This window comes from Zonotrichia leucophrys, chromosome 4 (assembly GCF_028769735.1).
Source record: "Zonotrichia leucophrys gambelii isolate GWCS_2022_RI chromosome 4, RI_Zleu_2.0, whole genome shotgun sequence".
In the NCBI taxonomy this organism is placed as follows: Eukaryota; Metazoa; Chordata; class Aves; order Passeriformes; family Passerellidae; genus Zonotrichia; species Zonotrichia leucophrys.
The window spans coordinates 13,467,038-13,491,296 of NC_088173.1; the positions used below are offsets into that span (position 1 = coordinate 13,467,038).

At 39.4% G+C, this 24,259-nt stretch overlaps 2 protein-coding genes across 5 annotated transcripts in view; one reads left to right on the plus strand and one right to left on the minus strand.

The window, feature by feature from the left end:
- The window catches only part of CFAP97 (cilia and flagella associated protein 97), a 29,981-nt gene extending 18,784 nt beyond the window's left edge, over positions 1-11,197 (plus strand). For all 4 annotated transcript variants that reach the window (XM_064710535.1, XM_064710533.1, XM_064710534.1 and 1 more), the window contains 3 exons: positions 214-476; positions 8,461-8,611; positions 9,289-11,197. In XM_064710535.1, coding sequence (XP_064566605.1) covers positions 214-476; positions 8,461-8,611; positions 9,289-9,416 — 542 coding nt within the window. In that variant the 3' untranslated portion in view covers positions 9,417-11,197. The remainder of the gene's footprint in view (positions 1-213; positions 477-8,460; positions 8,612-9,288) is intronic.
- Positions 11,198-13,315: 2,118 nt separating this feature from the next.
- SLC25A4 (solute carrier family 25 member 4) lies at positions 13,316-15,830 on the minus strand. Its single transcript, XM_064710538.1, has 4 exons — positions 15,641-15,830; positions 14,910-15,396; positions 14,489-14,629; positions 13,316-14,142 (listed from the first exon to the last, which is right to left on the minus strand). The coding sequence occupies exons 1-4, from the start codon at positions 15,749-15,751 to the stop codon at positions 13,985-13,987; spliced, it is 897 nt and encodes a 298-aa protein (XP_064566608.1). The 5' UTR covers positions 15,752-15,830; the 3' UTR covers positions 13,316-13,984.
- Between the last annotated feature and the right edge of the window lie 8,429 nt (positions 15,831-24,259).

Consider the following 24,259-nt stretch of genomic DNA (forward strand, 5'->3'; position numbering starts at 1 on the left):
AGTTTTCTGTCTCAAACATTGTATCTATTCTGCCTCTTAACTGAGATGGATGCCTTAGATAAACTCGGGAGCAAAGTTTAAATTTTTTTTTATGGCAAACATCTAAATACTAATTTATGTTTTAATTCTTGGTTCTGGTTTATGTTTACTCCTGGGTTCCTGAAGCTGTGTTTTCTAATCTCCTTGTTTATTTCACCTTTTGCTATTTTAAAGCTTTCTTACAGTTGGATAAAAAAGAACAAAAACTAACCATCGATCTGCCATCTAAAGGAGTAAGGAAAAATTTCTCTTTCACAAATGAAGAAGTAAGACAGATTGATCGGGAAAACCAGAGGTTGCTGAAGGAGCTGTCCAGACAGTCTGCAAGGCCAAGGAGGAGCAGCACGCTGAAGAAGGTGTCTGTACCACCAGCCAGATTGTACCACAGTGCCCTCAACAGGCAAAAAGAGCAGCAGAGGATTGAAAGAGAAAACCTGGTGAGTTTTCAGTTTGGATGTGGATCAGTAAATTGAGAGGGACTATCTCTTGTCATATGAGCTGTTGCTAAATATTTAGAAGATTGATGAGGCAACACATGGACATTTACTGCAATAAGTCTTCAATAAATTTCCATTACTGTGGTGTTGGAATAATTGTTCCTATGGGTGAGTTTCTTGGATTTTTGGGAGAGAGGTGGGAGTAATGATGGGGTTTTTTCAGATGGAAGTAGATTTCAGTTTATATGCATTTGCTCTACTTTGGTATTGTTTAATTTAAGAGGAATGACTGTTATTGTTAACACACTCAAAACACTGGACAGCAGTCTGACTGTTCATTCTGCTTCATTCTGACTGCTAGTTTCTCAAAACAGGCTTGCATAAAATAAAATAATCAATATGATAGCATCAAACTCATTATATTTGAAACACAGAGGATACAAAGTCAATGTCAGTTCTGGTTTTTGACTCATAGCTATCTCTGTCTTTGAATATTTGTTGCACTCTGATTGCCACAATGCAATGGCAATTACAATAGCTTCTTTACTGGAAAACAAAAATTCAGACACATTTGTAGGGATATTGCCAGAGTTCTCAAATAATAGAAGTAAAACTGGTTTGAGTAAGATACCTTTAGTAATTGAATTGTAATACATACATGTAATAGCATTTTATTATCTCTTACATATTTTTCAGTGTGTTTGAAAAAACCATACAATTATAGTTTAAATAATTAGAAAATGTATACTGGAAGTAATATATTACTTTTTAGCTTCTGTGTAAGTATAGGTTACAATTTCCTTTTCTGTACACAGAGAGATACAGATTCAACATGGAGAAAGTCTGATTAGTGTATTTGGGAAAATCTGTTAGGCTTTCATTCTTCCAGCTTTCAGACATCTGGATTGTTCAAACTTTGCAAATTAGGAAACTTTCTTCTCAGCTCCACTAGACTGCAGTTCACATTATACTTTAAAGTCTGAAAGAATTTAGCACAAGATTTTGTTATAGATGTGTGATACTTGTCATTGGCTGGGAAAGAAATGTGTTTAGGTCAGTAGGAGGGTGTTGATGGTGTTAATTTCAAATGTTGAAAAAGGGCCTTGCCTCTACCCCATGAGCCTTGTTAATATGTTCTTAGGTGTTGGGGAGGAAGTGCTGTGCCACAGTGCCTCAGGATATCAGTTATATGCTGTACTGCATAACAATTGATGATTGCAGTAAATGAATGTATAGGATATTTTAAAATACACTTCTTTTTACTCAAAGCCACAACCCCTTTCTCTTATGATATATTGCAATGTTGGTTCAAGACTGTCATGGCTTTGCAACTTTTGAATCAAAAATGCAGTAGACATAAACACATAGTCATTTCACATACTGCTGCTTTAGTACACATTAGAAATGAATGGTGGTTGCATGAAGTCTAAGAAATAGTATTGTTCATTTACTTACTCATTTATAGTTTAGTTGTTGTTGTTAGCAATGTGAGTGGACATGTTTGATATGAGAATTAATGTTAGGACATTGTGTTAGTTTAGACTATAAAAGCATTTGGTTTATTCTTTTCCCCAAACTCAGGATGATATATTCTGTTCTTCTTTTTGGATCAGTGATTCATCAGTGTAGTTCTTCCATTTTGTTTAACTTTGCTATCATTTTTAAAATATTTTTATTATGTTTGAAGCGTATGTACCCCTAGAGCATCACAGTTTTAACATAATGATTTTTGTAGCACTACCTTTTGAGATTAGAGGTGTCACATACTTCCCTCTGAAACTGTAAATGAAAGAGCAGCCCTACCCTGCTCATGGACGTTGGTTTTTTGTCTTTATATTGATAAAAGTATGTTTTTTATGAACCTGTTTTCTTTGGGTCAGCAGCTTTCCTCACCTTCATAAATTTAAAGAGGTGGAATTGGTGGAATTCTGTGGAACTTTCCTATCAATCTTTCTTCTCTTCTTGGGAATCTTTTTTTTTTTTTATACAAGACCTGAGGGTACTGCATAGAGGATATGGTGTTTGATACACCTTTGTAAAATGTTTTTTGGAGAAGGATACAGAGTTTTGTAAATAATTCAATAATAGAAATCTACAACAGTAGTCTCTGCAGGGGATAAAAGAATTTTGATGCAGAGATTATTTTTTGTTGGTGTTGGCTCAGCTTTCATAATTTTTTGTCATGAGGTTAACAACTTGGCTATGGAAAATGTTCATTTGTTTCACCAGAACATTCTTGGAGTAATGCCTGTACTTACAGTTATCAGAAAGATTGATTTCTATTGCAGGCATTTAGTATCAGAAATGATGCAGGAAAGTAAGTAAAATTTTAGGAAATTAGAGAGGAATCTGAGTGCTTTTGTGCTCCCTAGCTTTGGGAAGGGGTGCCAAGAGGTACAGGAAATATATCTTGTTCTCACAGACTGTGTTAGAAAGAGCAATGACAGATTAGCAAGATGCATTGCTCTGATGAAAAGTAGTTTTAAAGTACTGATTAGAAATTTATGGGAAAAGCACAATTAGCAAAACAGATGACTGCTAAAATTAATGCCAGAATTTTGTAATTGCTGCTTTTGACTGTGCTTTCTTAAATGGAACCTACTTTTGGTTGCTTTTCAGAGCTAGCAAGATCAGAGTGTGTCTCTTGCCAATAGAGGATGCTGTTGATTCAGAAAACATTCTACTCTTGTGTTTGAAAATAATTTCAGTCCCTCTTCAGTGGAAAGGATCTTAAGTGTGACTGATGCATTACTTGGTTCCCATGTCTGCATGTATGTGTGTCTATTTGTATTGATACAGTAATAATTTTCACCACTGTAAATAAGATACTGAACTTAATAGACTATATGCCATTGAAACTTTTAATGGTTTATTGTTGGTTTTTTATTGGTTTATTATTAATGTAATTCTTGGCATATACAGGGAAGTGTTTGGGGTCCTTGAAATACTGTTTTGCAGTAATCACATCATTCTTCAGTAATTTCATCAGAACTTAGGAGACATTCATATCCCTGTGTTTTCTGGTGGGTTTTTCATCATTTTCATTAATTCTGGCTAGGATTTAGCTGTTAGAGGATGTCAGTGAGCTAAGCTGCTATGTTCAGCCAAATTCCTAGGGAACAGTGACCTTTTGAGTTCACCTAGGAATTTCGCTGGAAGACCTCAGCAGCTCTGGTAGGGGCAGTTCTCAAACCTTAGATCAGGAGGGATAAGGGTGTTCCTTTTTTGTGGATATTTGGTCTTTCCATGCATTCCTGTACCTCATGCTGTTGTTGCTCACTGCACATAAGACTCCATGTTCCTCATTCCCTTATGTCTTATTCCCACAAATTGCACCCTCAGTCCTAATAGATCCAGCTCTGATTCCAGTTCCAGTATAATGGCCCTTCCACACAAATTTAAACAAAAATCACTTATTGTGTTTCTCTGCAAGGGTTTTCATCAGCTTTCACTTACTTGGTTCCCTGAGTCCTCTGTGCTGCAGATTTATTATTGCATCTGGCCACCACTTGTTGCAGTCAGTGGCCTCTACCAGCACAAGGATTCTTCAGGGAGACTTTCCCTTCTCGTGCAGTCAGAGCTGGCTTTGTCCTGCTGGAAATTCTGAATCTCCTTTAGAAACGCATTTATTGTGCTGCCAGAAAGGAATGTGTATTTATTTGTCTCCATTTGATTTCATGGTACAGATGTGCTGTCATAGTTGGGTGGGGGAGTAAAGGGGCAAGGGAGGGACAGCACTTTTGGCCATCCCCCTACCTGGCTGACACCATGGACAAAGAATATTCCTTTGATCCTGTGCTGCACCGTGCCTGCCCTGCCAACTGTGTTGTGCTGCAACAAGGGAAATAACTTCTCAGCATGGAAAGAAGTAGGAGAAGGGCCACTGGTTCATCAGGGTTGCACATGAGCACATTGTATTTTCCTCCCTAGAAGTATTCCATACTGTTTTTTCTCTGCCTTCCCTTTTTCCTGTCCCCAGGGACTGTCCCCAGAGGTAGAGAGCATCACCAGGCCTTGGACACTGCACACTTACATGGTTGTGTTCAGTCTCACTGATCTCCGTCAGGAGGAGAAAGCTGTGCCAAATGCAGTTGTGAAAGACAGTGTAGTCTCATGTGTGGTCTTAGGAACTCAGAAATTATCATGTTGTATTGATGACTCCTCAGAAACTCAAGCACACAGAATCTTGTATGATATTTTCACTTACGGAGTTCAAAGGTGGTGTATGCCAAGCCTTTAAAAGACAAAATGTTGGTCGTTCCTGAGATGAAAAAATGCAATGCCAAAAGGTTTCCATGGCCTTGTCACAACAGGAAGCTGTCAGGCTGTGGGATTGGCACACAGATGTGCATGGCTAAAATATGCTGGAGTACAGTACAAATATAGTGTAATTCTGTGATGATAGTATTTAGGCTATAGGCTCTTTGTGGTCAGATTTTTATGGTCTTCAGATTCCTGACCCAGACTAGCACTGCTATGGTAATTATAATAAAGACTGACTAATTGACATGTTCAAGGAAAATTTTGAACACTTTGCAAAGTGCTTAATTTTGTGGGATTGTCTTTTCTGTACTCTTAACCTACTTGCCTTGTGGTGTTGCCAGCCACACATAAACTTGATAGCTGTTCAGTTAAAAAGACTTTTCTGTAAATTGAGCACCTTAAAGAGTTGTCTGACTGTTAAGAGTTTGTCAGGCTAGAGCTAGTTAATGCAACTGGCAATTAAAGAAGATTACAAATACTTTTATTGATAAGAACAGAAAGCTGTCCTTGAATGCAGTTATCTGTTTCCCCCTAGACTCTGCAAAGGGACAGTGTGATCACTAACATCAGTGACATTAGAGGAGGTGTAATATAAATAAATTTGAACAGCTGTCAAGGCACACTGGTCAGCTGATTAGGATTCACAGGAGGTGAAACTGAAGCCTTCATACTTTTAAAAGCAAAGTAAACCAAGGAAAAGTAAAATTTTTAACCTTCTCTCTGAACTCAGTTTGAGTGTTACATTTTCAGTGGGTTTTTTCCTTCCTTTTTCAAAATAGCTGCAGAAGAGTCTGTACTACTTATGCTTGGAGTTTTTTTCTTTTTCTGACAGAGCTTTAGAATTACCTTCAGTGCTCTCCTAATGTGCCCAAAATTGAATTAGCAGATTTTCTTTTGGCTCACTATATAGCAGCAGTTTTTTGGTTATGTCGGGTTTCTTTGTTCTCAAATTGTTGGCATTTCTGACATTTCCATCACTGACAATATGTATTTTAGTATCTTTATAGATGCTAATCTATGTCCAGATGCCTAGATTTATAAAGGATTATCCTGTTCCTAGAAGGTAGTCATGCCAGGAACACCTTCTGTGACTTGACTGTTTGTAATATTCTACTTTTACTGTAAAGTCAGTATTAAAGTAAAAGAAGATGGGGGAAATATAAGCCAGGGAAGTCTTTTGACAAGATGAGAGGTCATCAATGATACAATCATACAATGATACTATATATGTTTTGAGCTTGAATCAAGAGCTCTGAGCACCTACAATGTAATTTAGAGCAACTAATAACATTCCTGCTGTTAGTGTCTGTTCCTCTTATTTTTTTAATTCCTTAAAATTTAATTGAGAACATATATTTGGTTCTAAACACCTGATTTATGTTCTGTAATCTGATTCTTTGATTGTTGAGATCAATGATGAAATTTCTATTTACTTCAGTGATGCAGGATTAGGGCTCCGGAGATTTGGTACTTTAGGAGAACAAGGAAAGCATCAGCTTTCTTCAGTTTGTTTCTCAAAAGGAGAACAAAAAGAATGAGTAGATTTGTATATATGGCTGAAAAACAACATTTGCTCAAGGTACTCCTCAGATCAGGACCTCAAGCTTGTAGGGTTGGTAGTAAAACCATAAGAATCAGACGAGTTCTGGGTTACAGATTCAGTAGGTCAGGGCTGCCGTTTCACTGTGCTGGTACATTCATTTCTGCCTGCAGCAGGCTGTTTTCCAAATGGCAAAATTCACAGCTGAGAATAGCATGGACGTTAACCTGCCCTTGGTACAATCCACAGCAGAAGGCTGGGAACCACAGGAGCTCTTTTCTCATTCTCTAGAAAAGCTTTCCTTCAGACACTGCTGCACCACAGAATCTGTAGCTGCTTTTTCTGTGGCTTGGTTTTTTTTTTTTTTCCCTTCATTAATGGCGACTCAATACTTTTCAAAATACAGGCATAAAAGCAAAAGCAGACAATTTTATTTAAATTAGAATTAAATAGGCATATATATATATATGTCTATATAAAAGCCAGTGTATTCAGAATCAAGCTTGAAATTACTGCAGTGTTAAGGTATGCAAATTCTGAGGCTGTTACAATTGAGTGCAGACTTGAAACGTGCTCATCTCTCACAGGAAAGTCACTTCTACAGTTTACCTGATCTATTTGTGATGGAACTGAATGTATTGAGAGCTTCCATTTTTAATACTGAAGGTAAAATAAGTGATCTCTGCAAGTCTAAACATTTATAGTTGTATGAGGAGATGTGGATGAAGTTGTGAGAAAAATGTTGGCTGTAACTTTTAGAAACAAGTCTACCATTTCATGTTCTGTAACTGGCTTTAGTGAAGAGCTATTTCTAGCTGAAGTCCTTCCTTTGACTTTTGCTTACTTAGGTACTCCTGCTTACCATGAACTGGCTGGCACTTGATGCAAGCACTTGTGACATGTTACATCTGAGCCAAAGTCACTTGTCCTTTCTCTCTTGTGCACTCTGTGCAGGTTTCCAGTGCCCATGCATAAACTACCAAGAGTTTGTAGATTCCTATTATAGTTAGACAATGACAACTGACATCCTCTGAATACTCTACTATTTCCTAAATCACTTCTTGTAAATTTATTTCTTACTAAAAAGAAAAAAAATCAGTACATGACTAAGTGTGCAGTTTAATGGTGATAGTTTCTTGACCATACAAGTATATATCTAGACAATGCATCTTATAAAGAGAGTTATCTTTGGTACTTTGGAGACTTTGTGTAAGCACAGTTTGCATTCTCTTGTTGATAGGATGCATGTCACAACCTGGACCAGCAAAGGTTGTGTCATTGCCTAATGTTTGCAAGACATCAAATGAATTGAAATTAGTTAAAAGAGAAAATTAGTAGATCTATGTGAGGCAACTACTAAAAGTGCAATCTATTAAAATGTGAAGTTGTTAATTGGAAGTTGCAGGTAGCTGGGTGTTTCCCAATTTGTCCTCTTATCAGCTCCTTTTTTTAGATTATTGAAATGTCTTAAACCATAAGTTCTGTTTCAAGTAGAAATAATTATGCAGAATAGGAAATTGTGTCTTTAAAATACTGTGTAAGTAGTTACTCCAATACATCGCTTGCCCCATGATTTCCAGGGCTAATTTCAACAAGAGGAAATGATGTCTGTATCAATTATTTCAAATAGAATCTCTTAAAATTAGATTATGGATAAAATGAAGTCCTGTAGATGTTTGTGCTTTGCTTTTAAAATTAGTTTCACCGAACTGGGGTCAGTAATCCTGTCTGGGCTTCCTATAGAGCAATATAAAATGGTCTGTTTGCAAAGCAAAGATTTAAAAAAAACCCCAGGCTTCTCATTCTTCTAGAAATGTAGATGGGAGGAGTAACCAAAGGCAGGATTACAAGAGTGGAGCCCATTTCTTCACTACCTTTGGTGATAGTCACCAAATAAACATATTGCTTCATATCACCATAGAGCACAGAGAACTGTGAGGTACTAAAGATGTACTCAGAGTAGGACTGATGATGTGCAAGGGATACTTACAGTTTGTGTCATAACACTGAGAAAAGAACTGAATCTGAACCTATGCTGGTCACCAGTGGAGGAGATCCTGTTGTGTACTGCTAAAAATTTTGGGGCTTTTTGCAGTTCAAAGAAGAAGTCAATTTGTGACTGTTTTACAGCACCTTGTTCATTTTTTCTCTTTCTTGATGACATTTTTCTTCAATATGAAGGCTTTCCTGAAAAGACTGGAAGCAGTGAAACCAACAGCTGGTATGAAGCGCTCTGAGCAGCTGAGGGACTATCACCGCCAGATGAGCTACCTGACTTCTTCACCTTCTCTAAGAAGGGCTACATCTCCTTTCGGCCACCTTAGTCCTCCAAGTAAGTACTTTGAAGTTGCAGATGATTGCATTTCTTTGCAAGATCTTTTTATAATTCAGAATTGTGAAGCACTTACTTGTTAAGAATAGCAAATATGTTCTTTGTCATCTTTAGATTGATTGTTTATCAAATGGAAGTCATCAAAATTATTTTTCTAGTCACCAAAAGCAATTACTATATGCATTGCTTTGTTGCCATCCTAAATTTCTAATAAATGGTCTTGTCAGTACTCTTTTCCAAGAAGAAAGAAATCCTAGTAGTAAAGTATTTCTCATTTTGCCAGTACCCTTTATCTAAAGAAAAAGGAGGGAAAAAGAAACCCAAACAAAAACCCCAAAATAACATCAATGAATGTTCAAATTCTCATTCAGAAAATTTAGATCTGCTGATAGTAGCCTTGTTTTTCTCAGAAACTCAGTGTGTAAGATGGGAAGTAGACAACGTATCTCAGTAGAACCATGTGCTTCAGGTTTAAGAACCAAAGGCTTGAATTTTTTTCCTGATCATGTGTAAAAAAACTCATCATCAACTCTTTTGCAGTTGTATTCAATTTACTGTGATTTGATTTGGTTTATTCTGAGAGCTAGGGTAATGAGTGTTGCAGAACTAACATAGCATGAAGTTTTCTGTTGTGTTGAGCATAAGCATTCTCCCTGTGTGTGTTTGTGTGTTAACAGGAGGAACTTCAAGATCATCCACTGTACAAAGTGCACTGAGCCAGAGGAACGAAAAACCCATATCTGATTCAGCCAGTGGGGCATTACAGAGACCTAAGTCTACTAATGTTTGTGCTGCCTGGTTATAAGTGTGTTCTTTGCCTTGTATACTGAGATGATACTCGAACTTCTATTTTTAGTGCTTTTGTAAAATCTATGTGCAAAACTATTTTCTGCATTGTTCAGTGATTAAAATGCATTGCATTCCAAGTAATTGCTTATAAAATGGTCTTAAAGTTGTATAAAACGCTTCTGTCAGTGTTTTCCATGACAGGAAGAAGTTATGAAAGAGAAGGAGGTATTTAAATGGACACATTAAATAGAAATGTAACTGTTAGACTCAGCTCATAAGTGGAATTTGTATCCATAACATGGAAGGACAGAATTGCTGCACTAGAAGTGCAAAACGTAAATAAAATTTTTAAAATATTAATAATACTTTAAAATAATGCATTACACTTCTAAGCATTTGCTTAATTCCTGGATTGTCCTTGGTTTACATCCTGGCTTTATGTAACAGCCTTCTGAATTTTGTGGGTCATGTTCTTGTGAAGGAAAGAATCTTTAACAGCAGTGCGAAGAGATGAAAAGCAGATTAGGTATTCCTCCATAGTGAGCTAGAATACTGAGGTGCAGAAGACAATGTCTTGCCACTGTTAAATGTTCAGCACCTGGAGTGTTTGGTATGCAGGGCTGCGTCTCTTCCAGATCAAAAGGATTTTGGAAGTTGTACTGGACTCTGGAAGATGTACTGGGATCTTTATGTAGGAAAGAAACATCTGATGTTATCTGAACAACAGTAAGGACTGAAGTAAAAAGCAGTTTCAGATTTAGTGTAAACAAGTAAGTTCTGGTTCCTTCTCAAACTAGAGAATACTGTTAAGTAAGGGAAATAGTTCACAGCCCTGCTTTGCAGATGTGTGCTCTTCTCAGTGCAGAGATGTAAACTTGAGCTGCAGGAAACATCTTGAACATTGATTTTGAGTGACTTCCTACCAGGATTTAGGGGGAAAAAAGACAATAGAAAACAAAGTGTTGTTACTTTTCTTGACCTGTTTTAAATGTCATGTTCTTATCTAATATTTGTAGTAATGTCAGATAAGCTCCAATAGCAACATCCATTTACGAGAGGAGTAAAATTTAATGGTAGTGGTAATCACATTAGTAGGTGGTGTGGTTTATTTCTATACATAAAGGCAGACTTTCAGTGAGCTTGTTTTGTACGACTGTAGCCTTATAAAGAGTACAAATTGTGATGCCACTATCTGTGGATATTGCTGAAACTTTGCTTGCTTCCCCAGCTTCTTCCCAGGAAGGAAATCTCTGTATTATGGATAACGAAAAAAAGCTGTATTTGGTAATGCTGGGTCTTTGACATGAAAAGTGCATTATTCTTTGCTAGTGCTTGCATGAGGGCTTAGGCTTTCAGGTATTCTGCATTGTAACACACTTTTTACTCGGTCCTTGTGATAGTCTGGCAGAGCTTCTTCACTTGGTGACCTGCAGATCAAATTTAGCTGTTTGACAATACTTGGAACTTTTAACTTTAAGCAGCATTGTGGCAAACAGACTTGTATTGCAATTACTATTCATGGTTAAGAACTGTTAACAATTTCTTTGTATAGTGCTGCTGTATTTATTTCTATTATTGTGCTAATGAAAATTATTCTCTATTTAAAGATTTTTGTCCTTCAATGTGAATATCAGAGAAACAGTTTAAATACTTCTGAATGTTCATATTATAAATTTTTCTGTGAAGAAACTCACACAATGGATTACTTTTAATTGCTTCATCTTATTTAACTTTGGTATGAAAGTGTCAATTTTGTATGTCATTTGTAAATCATAAGAAATAAAATATTTAACATGAATTGCCATTGCAGTGGCTTCTTGTTGATGTTTATAATTGGTATTTAAGTGTAAAGAAGGCTGAATAGCTTGGTAAATAGGAAAAACATAGAAAAATGCAGGTTTTCCATTGTTCAAGTGTTAGATGTAAGGGAATAATGGTTTTGTCATTGTCTTTAATTTGCCTGTGAGCAGCTCTTGCAAAGGTACAAAAGAAGTATTATCAATTTACTGTGACAATGGGAGTTCAAGTAGAAATTGCAGACTAGCTACAAAGTCTTCTAATTTCCAACCTCTCTGAGCTGATAGCTGCATTTTAGGTTACAATTTCAGTAACTGTTGTGCTGAGTGCCACTGACTCAGGGCAGAGCTGCTTTCAGAAGAATGATTGATTCATTTCTTGACAGTTCTGAATTCTGACCACAGGTATCTTTATGAAGAATACTGCCTGCAATCTCCCACACTGTGCATTGGCTTTTAAGCAGAAACTAGCCATTTGCCTGTGTTTCCCATGTGCTTTATTTCATGTACTTTCTTCTTAGCCAGTGGCATTTTCCTGCATTGATACTCCTTACTCTCTTTTTAAATAGTCCTTAGCCTCTCTATTTTATTTTGCCTTTTTCTCTGGAATGTAACTTCTTTAATTTACTTATTTGAAGTTTCTTTGCTTCCTCCTAATTATCTTGTTCAGATATACATTTCCCCCAAGTTTTTGTACATCTGCTTAGTACAGTGTCTCTTTCTAGCCAACTGAGATCTTCCCTAGCACATCCAAATGCCACTTGCAGCCTTATCAGTGAGCTAAATGAGAACTGGATAGCTGGATTGTGTTAGCAAGCTTCTTATAAGGAGCCATGAGGAAAGTGCAGAGGAAAAAGAAGAGAGGGAACAGAAACTGGCAGAGTTTTTAAGGAAAACTAATGTGCTTTGAAAACCAGCAGAAATATCTTCTTCATAAACTTATGGTTTGATAGATTGCAACCCTGCTTATTAACCATGGGAAAGAAAAGAGACCAGATATATATAAAAGCAAGTATTTAAAGAGAGCAACCATGAAAAAGAGAGATGAAACTATGAGGCCAGGTTTTGTCCTGGGACAAAAAAAAAAAAAAATTCTGTATTTGGTTAATTTAAAAACAGTCTGCCATTTTTTGGACCTGTATTTCCAAATGCTTCCTTTTTTCAAGTGGATATTGCTTCCAGACTGGTACCTGTCTTCAAGGAGAACAGAGCTGCTGCTCTGAATCTATGGCAGACAACCAGAGCTTCTCATGCCAAGTGACAGTGAGCTAGGACTTACCTGCATCTGAAAAATGTTTCAAAGATGGGAAAAGGATGACTGTAAGCCATACATGTGAAGGAGAAAAAGATGAACGTGAGATAAAAGTTTATTTGATTATTATTTGCTTAGTCTTACCCTGTTGCCCAGAGAAATTGTGGCCACCCAAATGATGGAAGTGTCCAAGGCCAGGAACTGAGCCTAGCAGACTGTGTCCCTGCCTATGGCAAAGGTGTTGGATCTAGAGGGACTCTAAGGTCTCTTCCAACACAAACTATGCTCTGATTCTGTGGTTTTTGTCCTAGCTGGACACATAGCAAATGCTTGTCTATATGTAGTCTAACTGAACAACTGCAATGGCCACACCTCACTTTCCCTCCTCTGCCCAATCAGACAGCCTGTTCTTCCATGCATTCACAACCCTGCAGCATCTAAAGTTTAAAAAGTGTATTAAGCATGTTCTCATCTCACTGGTAATTAATAGTGCAACGTGTTCATAATGGTTCAATGTGTAGTTATTAAAATAACTCTCGAGTATTCAATCCTAAAGTAATTTTTCAAGTAAATTAGCAATAATGGCTTCACTATTCAATGAGATGCTTCAAAGTGAAAGGTAATATAAACAAATTATACAAGCAGCTAAAACTAGGTGGAAGCTTATCTCTAAGATCTCTGGACACTTAAACTGAAGCCACTTGGTTTTGCAATTGTAGAATGATCAATAACCTCAATAACTTCACCTACCCAAAGTTCTGTTGAAACAACTTTCAAGAGACAGCCACTAACAGTGTTCTGATTAGCACATTACCTTGGAGAACATGCTTGTAATGTGTTCAGTGTACTGAAAACAACAGGAAAAAATTCATTAATATAATTTATTTCATTTCAGTTTTAGTTCAATTGAACATCAGAGCAGACAACTTTTTCCTTTGTGACAATACAGGGAATTTCTGGAACACTGTATTTCCATGTTTTACAAAGTATGTCTGAAAAATCAGATTACAGTTTCAAGCATATTACTGTATAGTTTGTCAGGGAAGAGGCTACAGTTAAGAACTCAGCCTAGTGCTTTAATATAGTTTATGATTTCAGACATACTTTTCACTTAATAATATATTAAAAATAGAGCTTTAGAAGAAAACATGATTTTAAGTCATGTCATCACAGTGTTGGGTAGCTAGAGACATTGATTAGTATAATAAATATTTATGACAATCTATTAAGAATTCACAATATTAGATTAGGTATAGATCACTTAGATTTTGTCTTTAGACAAAATCTATTACCTGCAATTTGAAGTATAATATATACACAAGTTCCGATACAAATGGTGGAGGAATTCTCATAGAAAATGTAACTGTGATGTTGTGAACAATTTTTAAATTAATGTGTCCTTATCTCTGCCACATACATTACTCAAATTTTATTCTGTTTCCCTAGGAAATATTTTGTTGTCCATTACATCACAAGTTCGTATTTTTAAAAAAGTTGATTGAGAACAATTGAACTACTGCATTATGATGTTGTGTCTTAGACATACTTCTTGATTTCATCATAAAGTACTAATACAAAAGCTCCGCCCATGCCTCTCAACACATTCGACCAGGCACCCTTGAAGAACGCTTTGGATCCTTCGTCTTTAGCTATCTTCCTCCAGCAATCAATTGTGCCCTTATACATAATATCAGCTGTGGAAACAAACAAAGGTTACAAGGCTTGAAGTTAGACAGCAAGTATGTTTCAACTGTTGTATCTCTAAAACAACAGGGAATATGCAAAGTACAGCAAGGATTTAAACTTTAGTAATCAATTAAGGAAAATTAATTCTCCATAGGAAACCAAGTAATTTCTCAGTCCTTGAGATCAACATGATAGAAATAACTAACCATCAATGTGTTCCCCATAGTTTTTTTAAAGACTCCAATGAGAAGGTTATTAATTTTCTATAAGGCAAAAAAATACCCAGTATCTCTTATCTTATCCTGATGAAGAGAAACTTTCTGCAGCCAGAACAAGAGGAGCACTTATTCTTACCTCCCTTTCGGCCAGACTGCATCATCATCCTACGTCGCACAGTATCAAAAGGATAAGAAACCAGCCCTGCCACTGCAGTGACACTCTGGGCAATCATCCAGCTCACTATGATGTGCACATTCTTTGGATCAGGCAACATACCTGTCATCAAGAACAAATGAACAGAATCAGTACAGAGGGAAAGGGCTGTGGAAGAAATAATCACCCACCAACGCCAGAGTCAATCCAAACCCAAGGCATTTCAGAGCAGCAAGAAAAAGGGAGGCAGGAAAGCATGTCAGAAACACCTGTGCACACATTTCTAGCACCGCACTCAACTGGTGCCGAGCCAAGCCCTGCTTGTCCTTGTATTGCCAAGTGCTCTAGAATGCCTTTACTGAAAGGGTCTTCCCTTGCAGTCACTCCTCCATGCACTTCTTACCCTTGGCCGTATCGTATACCCCAAAATAGGCTGCTCTGTAGATGATGATGCCCTGGACAGACACGCTAAATCCTTGGTACAAGCCCTTCAGGCCATCAGACTTAAAGATCTTGACAATGCAGTCGCCCAGGCCGGAGAACTCCCTCTCAGTGGCTCCTTTGCCCACATCAGCCGCCAGCCGGGTCCTGGCAAAATCCAGCGGGTAGACGAAGCAGAGGGAGGTGGCTCCCGCGGCACCCCCGGACGCAAGGTTTCCCGCGAAGTAGCGCCAGAACTGCTTGTGCTTGTCCACTCCGCCCAGGAAGATCTGCTTGTACTTGTCCTTGAAGGCGAAGTTAAGGGCCTGGGTGGGGAAGTATCGGATGACATTGGCCAAGTTGCCTCTCCAGAAGGAGGCGATGCCCTGCTCCTTGGGGATGCGGACTATGCAGTCCACGATGCCCTTGTACTGCTTATCGGCCGTGATCTGTTTGCTGGCATGCTGGACCTGCGGGGAGGAAGGAGGAGGACGGCACGGTGAGAGACGGGCACCGCAGGGTGACCCCGCACGCTGAAGGGCACGGACGGGGCCGGCCCTGCCCCGGCACCGCCAGGCGGTGCTGAATGTCCCGGGCAGCTCCCGCGTAACCGGAGCCGGCCGAGCTCCTTCCCATATTTAGTCACGCCGGGCAGCGCCCGCCGAGCCGGCACCACCTGTGGCGCGGCACCGCCGCCCCCCGTCGCCCCCTCACCTGCAGCAGCAACTTCACTCTCTCGATGGGGGCGACAGCCGTCTTGGAGACGGCGGCGGCGATCCCGCCGGCCAGAAAGTCCTTGACGAAGCTGAGCGCTTGGTCACCCATGCCGCGAGCCGGTCCGACAGCCCCGCCCGGAGAGAGGCAACGAGCGGACACTTCCCCACCCCGCCGGACAAATGTCCCCGCCGCCCGCGCCGCCCCGCTTATAACCCGCGGCCTCTCGCGATAGGAGGAGGCGCCCCCCCGGGCGGCGGCCATTGGCTGCGGCCCGCCGGGCCCGCCCCGCCATGCTCCCCCGAGCGGCGGCTGCGAGGGACGCGGGGCCCGGGACGTTTAAAGGGCAAATTAAAGTTATCTGGTGCCTGCTGGGGAACGCGGTGTCAGAGCATGTGCCCGCTGTATTTATAGCTCCCGGGAGGCACCGGAGGAGAGATGGGGAGCTGGCAGGAGCGCTTCAGGCCGTGTTAACCGGTCCATGCAGGCGAGAGGCAGCGCTGAGGGCTGAAAGCCTGCCCAGAGCGGTCTGGGAGTGCTTTAAGCCTTGCCCTCATGAGCCTGGATTCCCTCAGAGAGGGGCGCCATGGGTTCGTGCCCAACAGCAGAGCTGCCCGGGGATGCACTGCCCGCCTGGAAGGCGGTGCTGTGTTCACAGGCATCAGCGAGCAGGACTGGGCTGCGCCTCTCTCGAGTCACGGCCAGAGAGCCGCTTCGTGCTGTACGCACTGTGTGGAACTCGCCGGCAGCGAGGTCTGTAAATACCCCGGCATGCTCCGGGCCTCGGCCGTCCCGAGGAGGAGACCGCGTGCCTTTGTGCATTACACCCTCTTCTCACCCCTGCAAGGTCAGACCCCCGCAAGACCCACGGGCAATCCCCTTTTCTGAGACGAAGGGAGGAGACTGGAAAGCACAGGCCTGGGCAGGCTGAAGTTGCTTGACTGGCACCAAGAGTGAAAGAAGATAAAGGCTGTAGTGAAGATCTGCCTTTATGCAGCATCTGGTTCTTAGAAAAATGTCTGGGTCTCAACTGAAGATGAAATGACTCCCCCATTAGTTTCTCATCCTTATCTGTTTCTCATCTGTTCTTTCTGGCTGACCCCCATAAGAAAACAGGAGCTTATGATTAATTGTTGAATAACTTAATTGTATGTAAAAGGCAATGCAGGAAGGTATAGATGCATACCAAGGAGTTTGCCCTACAGAGCTAATCAAACAGAAAAATATTATACCAAGGAACTCCTAAGAGTTTTTTTTTAATTTGGTAATATAGTATCAGTAATGAAGATAGAATTCATCTTAATGTAGATGCTAAAACCTTGGCTGTTCCACAAAAAGACATTCTTTACAGGGCAGTGCATCTCTTCTCACCAGTGTGTTTGTTAGCATGAGTCAATGGGATGGTACATTTGATCCCCTGTCTCTCTTGCCCTCTGGTGCTCTTAGGTCTGCTGTCTCTTCTCACGAGCCTCAAGTGTGAGAAGTGGATGCCAGCTGTGATTTCCAGAAGCACCCTTTGTACCTTGGCCCCCTGAGAAAATGGAGCCTTTCCCCAGATTCTAAGAAAGGGGAAGAGAGCTCCCCCGCCCCCAAAAGAGATATTCTCCCAGGCAAAGACCAAAAGCAGGTGCATAGGGGAAGCATAGAGGGTCCCTAGAATTAGGCTGAGTGGAAGGGAGTTTTATTTAATATATGTGGCTGCCTGCTACCTTTGACCTTTCCTTTTTTTCCCTCATACTTCACTCACCATGTCTGGTGTCTCCTCTTTTCACAGGAAAGCAAACACCCCTTTAACATTTCGAGGCTTCTGCTGCTGGTCGTGCACAGACCCCTGAGACAGCGATGCCCACAGCTGCTGCCTGACTGCCCAGACTGATAAGGTCTCCCCAGGGTGTGCACTCAGGTGTCACAGGGTATGGTGAGTGGGAGATGGGAGTGGTGGTGGGATGCTGCTAGGGAGGAAAGGCAGTGGGGGGTCTGAAGTAAGCCTGGAGTGGGGGTCTAGCCTGAAAGGATTGTTTGCCAGTCCCTTCCCCACCATCTTTGATTTAGATTGGTGGGGGGTTGTAATTGTTTTTTAGGTTATTTAAATTGTTGGGGCTTTTAAAATGACATTTTAATATAGTCTTTATCATAAAAATTCTAGTTAGTTTTTGAAGTTATTGTTAGGTATCATCATCCCATCCACAGAGATCGTTTCATCTGATGTTTCTGTAGCAGTAGTATTGTTTACCCATAACTGCCAGTATTTAAAGAAAGGACTGCATAACTAGTGAGTTGCTGCTTTTTCTGCTTCTGCTCTCCCTTCTCTGAGCCCACATATCTATTTCCAGGAGAGATTTTGCTTCCAAACAGTTTTGACAAAAGCAGGGCTGGCCCAGGACATGTGTTGGCTACTTTGAGAGTTATTCTTAATTAGTTTGCTTTTTGCTCCAAATGCCTGATTTGGGTCTTTCCTGTGTTTGATGATGAGGGGCAGTTTGCTACTCAGTGTAGAAGTTCAAACATATCCTGTAAGGAATTTACTGCTAACTCTACCTTGAGCATAAGCATTTCCAGAACTAACTGGAAATGTCATTTAAAAAAGCTAAAGAACCTTTGGTTTTCATACAGTTAGTTGGTGTTTATTATTCAATATTCTGATACTTTCCTAGAGAAATGGTTAAAACAGTTCTGAAAATGTAATCTCTCTGAATTATTGAAAGCAATCTTTCAAGCTTCATCTTCCTTAGATCTTTTGCAGCTTTGGATGGATTATTTTTTTCTAGGCTGAGTTTGTGGGTGCTCTGCGTTGCTGGCATAGCATAAAGACTGGATTTTGTTCTTAACAATTTTGAGCTAAAAATAACCTAGATCTACATTTTTGAGAGAGATTAGTGACTGACTGCATTGTGCTTTGGTGTGTGAATAGCCAGCTTGAAACACTGCTTTTCCAAAGTAGAGATCAACTTTTCCAAAGTAGTGCATACCCTTGTTTACTTACAAATGCAAGACACTGGAAACCTTAGCACTGAGGCTAGGCCAGACACAAAATCAAAAAGCTTTTCATCGAAAGTCAGCAGTCCGAGCCTGATGGCAGACACAAGGGGGAGCACAAGGAGTCACTCAGAACATCCTGACCCCCAGCCTAGACAGAGGTGAATAGACAGTGTATTGGGAAGATGCCAAGAAGAGATATGTTGGGTTTTTTCAGGAACGATTTGTGGAGCTGTGGTAAGTTCTCATTTTTAAGATTGATGCATATTTGAAGTCAGAAAGAGAAGAATAAGAGAGCCAGAAGAGAGCTAATTGAGGATAAGAGTTGAAGAGAAATAATGAGGTTGGTGATGACAAAGATGATCAAGAAGGACAAAGTAGTGTGAGCTTTGAGTTTGTTTTGGGCAGGTGTTAGTGAGGGTTATTTTAGCTGGGTGTTACCTGTCTGAGGAGCTTATACTGAGCTGGAGAGAGGGAAGATTGGACAGTAAGTGTAAGCAGCACATTGAGAAGTGTTAGTGCTGGAAACAGCAATAAGAGTCAACATAAGGTGTGTTTGTTTATTAGAGCATGTCTGTAGTGTGAGGATGAGGAGTTGGAGGAGGGTCAACATCTTGGAAGGAAACTGAGGAAGTGGATAAAAATTAATATGAAATAGACCAGGAGTTCTGTTGTAATGGGACAAGCATGGGACATAGAAGTAGGAGGGAAAAATTACCCAACCTGTGACACAAGGAATAAACTTGTAGGAAGTGAGCATATTAATATTTCCTTTGGCAAGGATTTGTGCAGAAGATATTCAGGAAGAGAGCACTTGAAAAGTGCTTAATTTAACTTGGAAAAGTAGGAAGAAAATTTATAAGGATGGCACAGTCTTTACTCTGAATTAATTTCACTTCTCTATAGGACTGTACAGTAAACACTTGGTATGCTGTAGACGCAATAACAGTCTTGCTAAGATTCAGAATTCCAGAGGATTTTCCTGATAGGTCTCAACATACCTTGATAACAAAAATCATCTTTAATGTCACAGTTGTGCATTACAGTGAATAATTAATGGATTATACATGCTGTCATAACCATTTACAGTACTCTAGAATATCTATTAATTGTTTGATTATTAATGCAGTCATGACATAAACATAATAGTACACATTACAGATTTTGGTAAACTCATAAAATACAGGTATTGTGGACAGTTTGCAAGCCATGTATATAAGCAAATTAATTACTTGTTAGACTCCATAATAGTTAATTTACTATTTACTTGCTCTTCTTTGGTAAATATATTTTGATATAAAGCATAACTCATTATCCTCAGACTGCATTTTGGAAGAAAAGACAAAGAAAAGTGAAGGACTTTCTCAAGGTCATTTTGTCAGTGTGTCCTAGAGCAAGGCATGAATAGAGTTTTCCAAGTTTTGCCAGATCTCTTTTGCACATGTCATTATATTAAAAGTCAGGATTGTATTTGTTCCAGTAATACCATTAAAACTTATTCAAAATAAGCATAAAGCAAAATTTGAAAGCATCCTTTGCAGCTGAAAACAATGTTGTACTTTTGCTTTTGGTGTAGATCTCTGCAGAAAATAATTTCTTTAGTAATTTCCAAACATATTTCATTACATGATGGAATGTATATCCCTTCTTGGAATCCGTGACTTTCAGGTTTTGTGCTTCCAGGAAAAAAATGCATGCTGAAAGGATCTCTGATGTTTGTATATTCATTATTCTTTTTAAATTATAGTTTAAACTGATTTTGCATGGAAGAAATGACATCTGGAGAATGTTGTGTTCTGCGCAAAAACTGTGACCTTCGGGGCAAGGTTTGCATCTCAAGAGAAGTGTATACTTCCAGGGTCTTAATTGTTATGTTTGATGGATACTTGAAGCTTCATTTTCCTACTTGCTTGCTTGAAATATTCTGTTTGCTATCATTTTTTTTTTGAGATAGAAGTTGTGCTAAGAGATAATTAGCATTGTGCTTTGCTTTTCTACACGTTCCAGTTCATTGCCAGGGATATGCTTGTCATGGTGTTCACCAGATCTCTGGGAAGGTGTGACAGCTGCCAACAGTATCAGCAACGCCTGGGCAGCTGTGTGATCACAGCAAAGCCAAGCTATGGCTGAAGCCCTCTGTATTTTCCATAAGACACAATTTTCTCTTGCTGCTACTGAGTAACACATCTTAGCAGTAACATTTCAAATGTGTTTTATGTCCTGATCAGGAAATCAGGTTCTTCACCAAGTTCTCCTGGTTACCTGGTGGGGTTTTTTAAAATGTTTGTTTCCACACTGGAGAAATGCTGGGTGGTGTGAATGCAGAATTCAGATGCACCTGCTCAAGTTCCATGACCTAGAAATAGGTCTGGTTTGTTTTCTGAGCTTGGCAAAACAAAGCCATTAAAATGTGAAAGTATAAATATAGACTTTTCTGACCTGAAGTTTACAACATGCCCTTCTTCAGGAAAATCTTCTGGGTTGGAAGAATGTCTGGTGTGACACCCAGCCCTCTTTGCGTAGCGCAACATTCTTTACATCACTGGTGCAATCCCCTGTGTGATGACTCTTGTGTTCAGCTTTCCATAGCTCTAGTGACTCTTGCATAGTTTACAACTGCCTGCCTCTTCTTAGAGTTGTAGGGACTTGGTCTTTCTTCTTAGGTCCACATAAACCAGTAATTAGCATTTTCAATCATTCATACAACATTGGTGCAAGTCAGAGTATATGGGGAAATCTCAGGTAGCATTTTAAGTAGAGTTTTATTTTCTATTTTGTTCAAGTTTATTCTTCTAAATATTGTCTTAGTATAAATCTTAATGGGATAATGAAAGTCTTTGCTCTATTCAATTCAAGTTGGTCTTAGCTCTTTTAAATACATCTTTTTATCATCCTTCATGTTGCAGTTTTTTTGGAGTATCTAAAATTATTTAAGTTGATCTTATGTTTGTTTGTTAATCTTCTGTTTTCTATTTTCTAAGTTGTTTCTGTGTGTGATTTTACTGTTCTAGGTATTTTTAAAAGCATTGTTTCAGGCAGACAGATTTGAATTGTTAAATTATTTAAGTGATTTACTTGTTTTCCATCTGCTATTTCTGAAATACATCTGGTTATAATACAATAATTTTCTTTTTAATAAAAGTGTAAATATTGTTAGCCTTGCTCAATTGTTGCCTCTTTGTTTTCAGATATTTTGTAGAGTTTCTCATGCTGTGATTTTACTCTAGATTAGTCTTTCTTCTGTGAAAAAGTTCATAATAGTTCATAATTTTCTTGCTCACAGTAATTTTATTTTTGTATGTTGTAGGAAAAACTGAAATGATTTCTGACAATAGAATGTATTTAATGGAATCACAGCTTTTCACACAATCTGATAACTGCACTGCAATAGCAAAACAAGGTAATAATTTTATAATACAGAAACAACTTCATGCATTAAATGTAGATGTAATTTTTACACATACTTGCAATAGCTATTAGCACAATAGTTTTAATAGAATTTCAAGCTTATTTTCAAGTAAGTGAGAAATAAATTGTATTACCCAGTGAATGAATCATCAAGTTTTTCTCACCCTACCCTGGCTGAATAGACCACTATTACATTGCTGTTATAATTCAAATTGTATTGATTACAATGCCAGAAATGTATTTTCAATAAATTGGAATATTAATCTTTCTATATTTTGCAAGAAAATGGCAAATTAAGGTCAGTTCCATGCCACACATTATTAAAATGCATGAAGAAAAAAAAGGTGTGCTGAAAAGCCAGAATCACAGCAAGTGGGATGCTGATATTGAAGACGACAACTGCCCTGCTAAAGAGTGAGAAAACTGAGTGAGAAAGTCTTTAGGTGCCAGAGTTTCTGGGTTTTGTGGCATAAAAACTCATGTCCTTTCATGGGATATTTCAGTGCTTCAGAACTCACTGTGGAAAAAAATCTACTTTGAGTCCCAGGTCCAAAAATTCCTTTGAATTTGAATTTTTCCACTTGAGCAGATATACAGGATATGAAAGGGAACAAATTATGGGGACAAAAGCAGAAGTCAGTAAACAATTAGATTATGTGGTATATTATCTCAGCTTGATTAAAAAAAAAACATCTGTATTTCATTCATTCCTGGAGGATGACTGCCAGTTTCTGATTCACTGGGAATTCAGTTTAATACTTTCTTATAAATCTGAAGAAATAAATGAAGATACTGTATTAACATACATTCTTAAATGTTGCTGTATTATTTCAAATTGGTATATATGTATGTACAGTTATAAGTAGGTATGAATTAATATATGCTGTGAAATTGGCTTGCAGTTCAACACTGTAAAAGGAATTGTCCTATTGCTCCATTTAATTTCTTTTCCTTTGTAGTGATATACAGTAATGGAAGAAGTTGAGATTGAGCTATTTTCTATTTTCCAGACAGCTATAAAGGGATAGAAGACAGGGGGTGTTCTGAGTATATATAGTGAGGAAAACTGAGAAGTTAGGAACAATGGTGCAGACATGAAACAGTCTTGAAATAGCCACGGATAAATTATCTGGACCTTATCAGTTACTTCGAGGATCACAGGGATGGGGGGTCCCCCAGAAGATGTGTGAGTCTGCTGCATGTTTGTGATTTGCCTTTCAGATGTTACAGGTTGTAGGTTGGCACCCTTTGTTTCTGCATAGAGCTAGACCAGTGACTCGGGTCAGAAGAAACAGTTGAGGTAAAATAGATCTTTATGCAATTTAAAATACCTGTCTGGCTTCTATACATTTTCATCAGTGCCATGCTTCATTTTTTGAGGTGTTCTTGAAGTTGCAGGCTTTCTTGTTCACTGCTATAATCCACAGACAGAAAGAGCTAACACAAAATGAGTGAAAAATCGTGAGACAGTAGTGTTGCAGGAACTCAGCAGCTTATTCTGTACTTTTGTACCTCCTGCTCTGCCCCTCACCTCTGCAAAATACGATTAAAAAACCCAAAGCACCGTAAGCAGAGCACTTCTGCTGCCCTTATTCCTCCACTTCTGAAACATCCTCAGTTTGAGAGGAGAAGAAAGCCCATTGATGTAGTTTTGGGAAAGCTATCCTGAAGCCGTGCACTTTCTCCTACTGGGCACAGCTCAGCAGGGGAGGCTGTTCTCAGTTCTGAGCAGCAGGGATGTGGATGGGAGGAGGTTGATTACAGCAAGGGATGAGAAGCATGCATTTACATAGTCTCCTTTTCCCTGCCACCTCTCCACTCTCCAGCAAGCACGGGTTTATTTTAGCATTGGCATTCTGAAGCAGGATTAATTTTCCCCTGAATAGGTCAGGCTGGAGCAGAGCCAGGAAACATGGCCTTTCATAGCTGGGGTGACTCAGGAAGGCAGAGATACCTACTAAGTAGACAGGGCCTATAACTGCTGGGCCAATGCCCAGTGCAGGAGAAGTATCCTGGAATAACCTTTCTGATAAACAGCAGAAAAGTCCGTATGGAGCCTTTTTCCAGGGCTGATGCCAGGCTGAACCAGGCTGTGGTGCTGCCCTCTGCTGTTTGCAATCGGGGAGAAAAGTGAGTCAGTGCTGAAACCCCGCAAATCCGAAACAATGTGTAGCTAGGAAAGCCGTAGCCGGTGAACAAGCGCTCGCATTGCAGGCAGTGCTTCAGTCGGCTGAA

Excerpts from the sequence above, each read along its gene's own strand:
- SLC25A4 (XM_064710538.1), bottom strand. The coding sequence starts at position 15,751 with ATGGGTGACCAAGCGCTCAGCTTCGTCAAGGACTTTCTGGCCGGCGGG. Across the intron at positions 15,397-15,640 it reads GAGTGAAGTTGCTGCTGCAG|GTCCAGCATGCCAGCAAACA; the intron begins GTGAGGGGGCGA and ends TCCTCCCCGCAG. Across the intron at positions 14,143-14,488 it reads GCAGTCTGGCCGAAAGGGAG|CTGATATTATGTATAAGGGC; the intron begins GTAAGAATAAGT and ends TTGTTTCCACAG.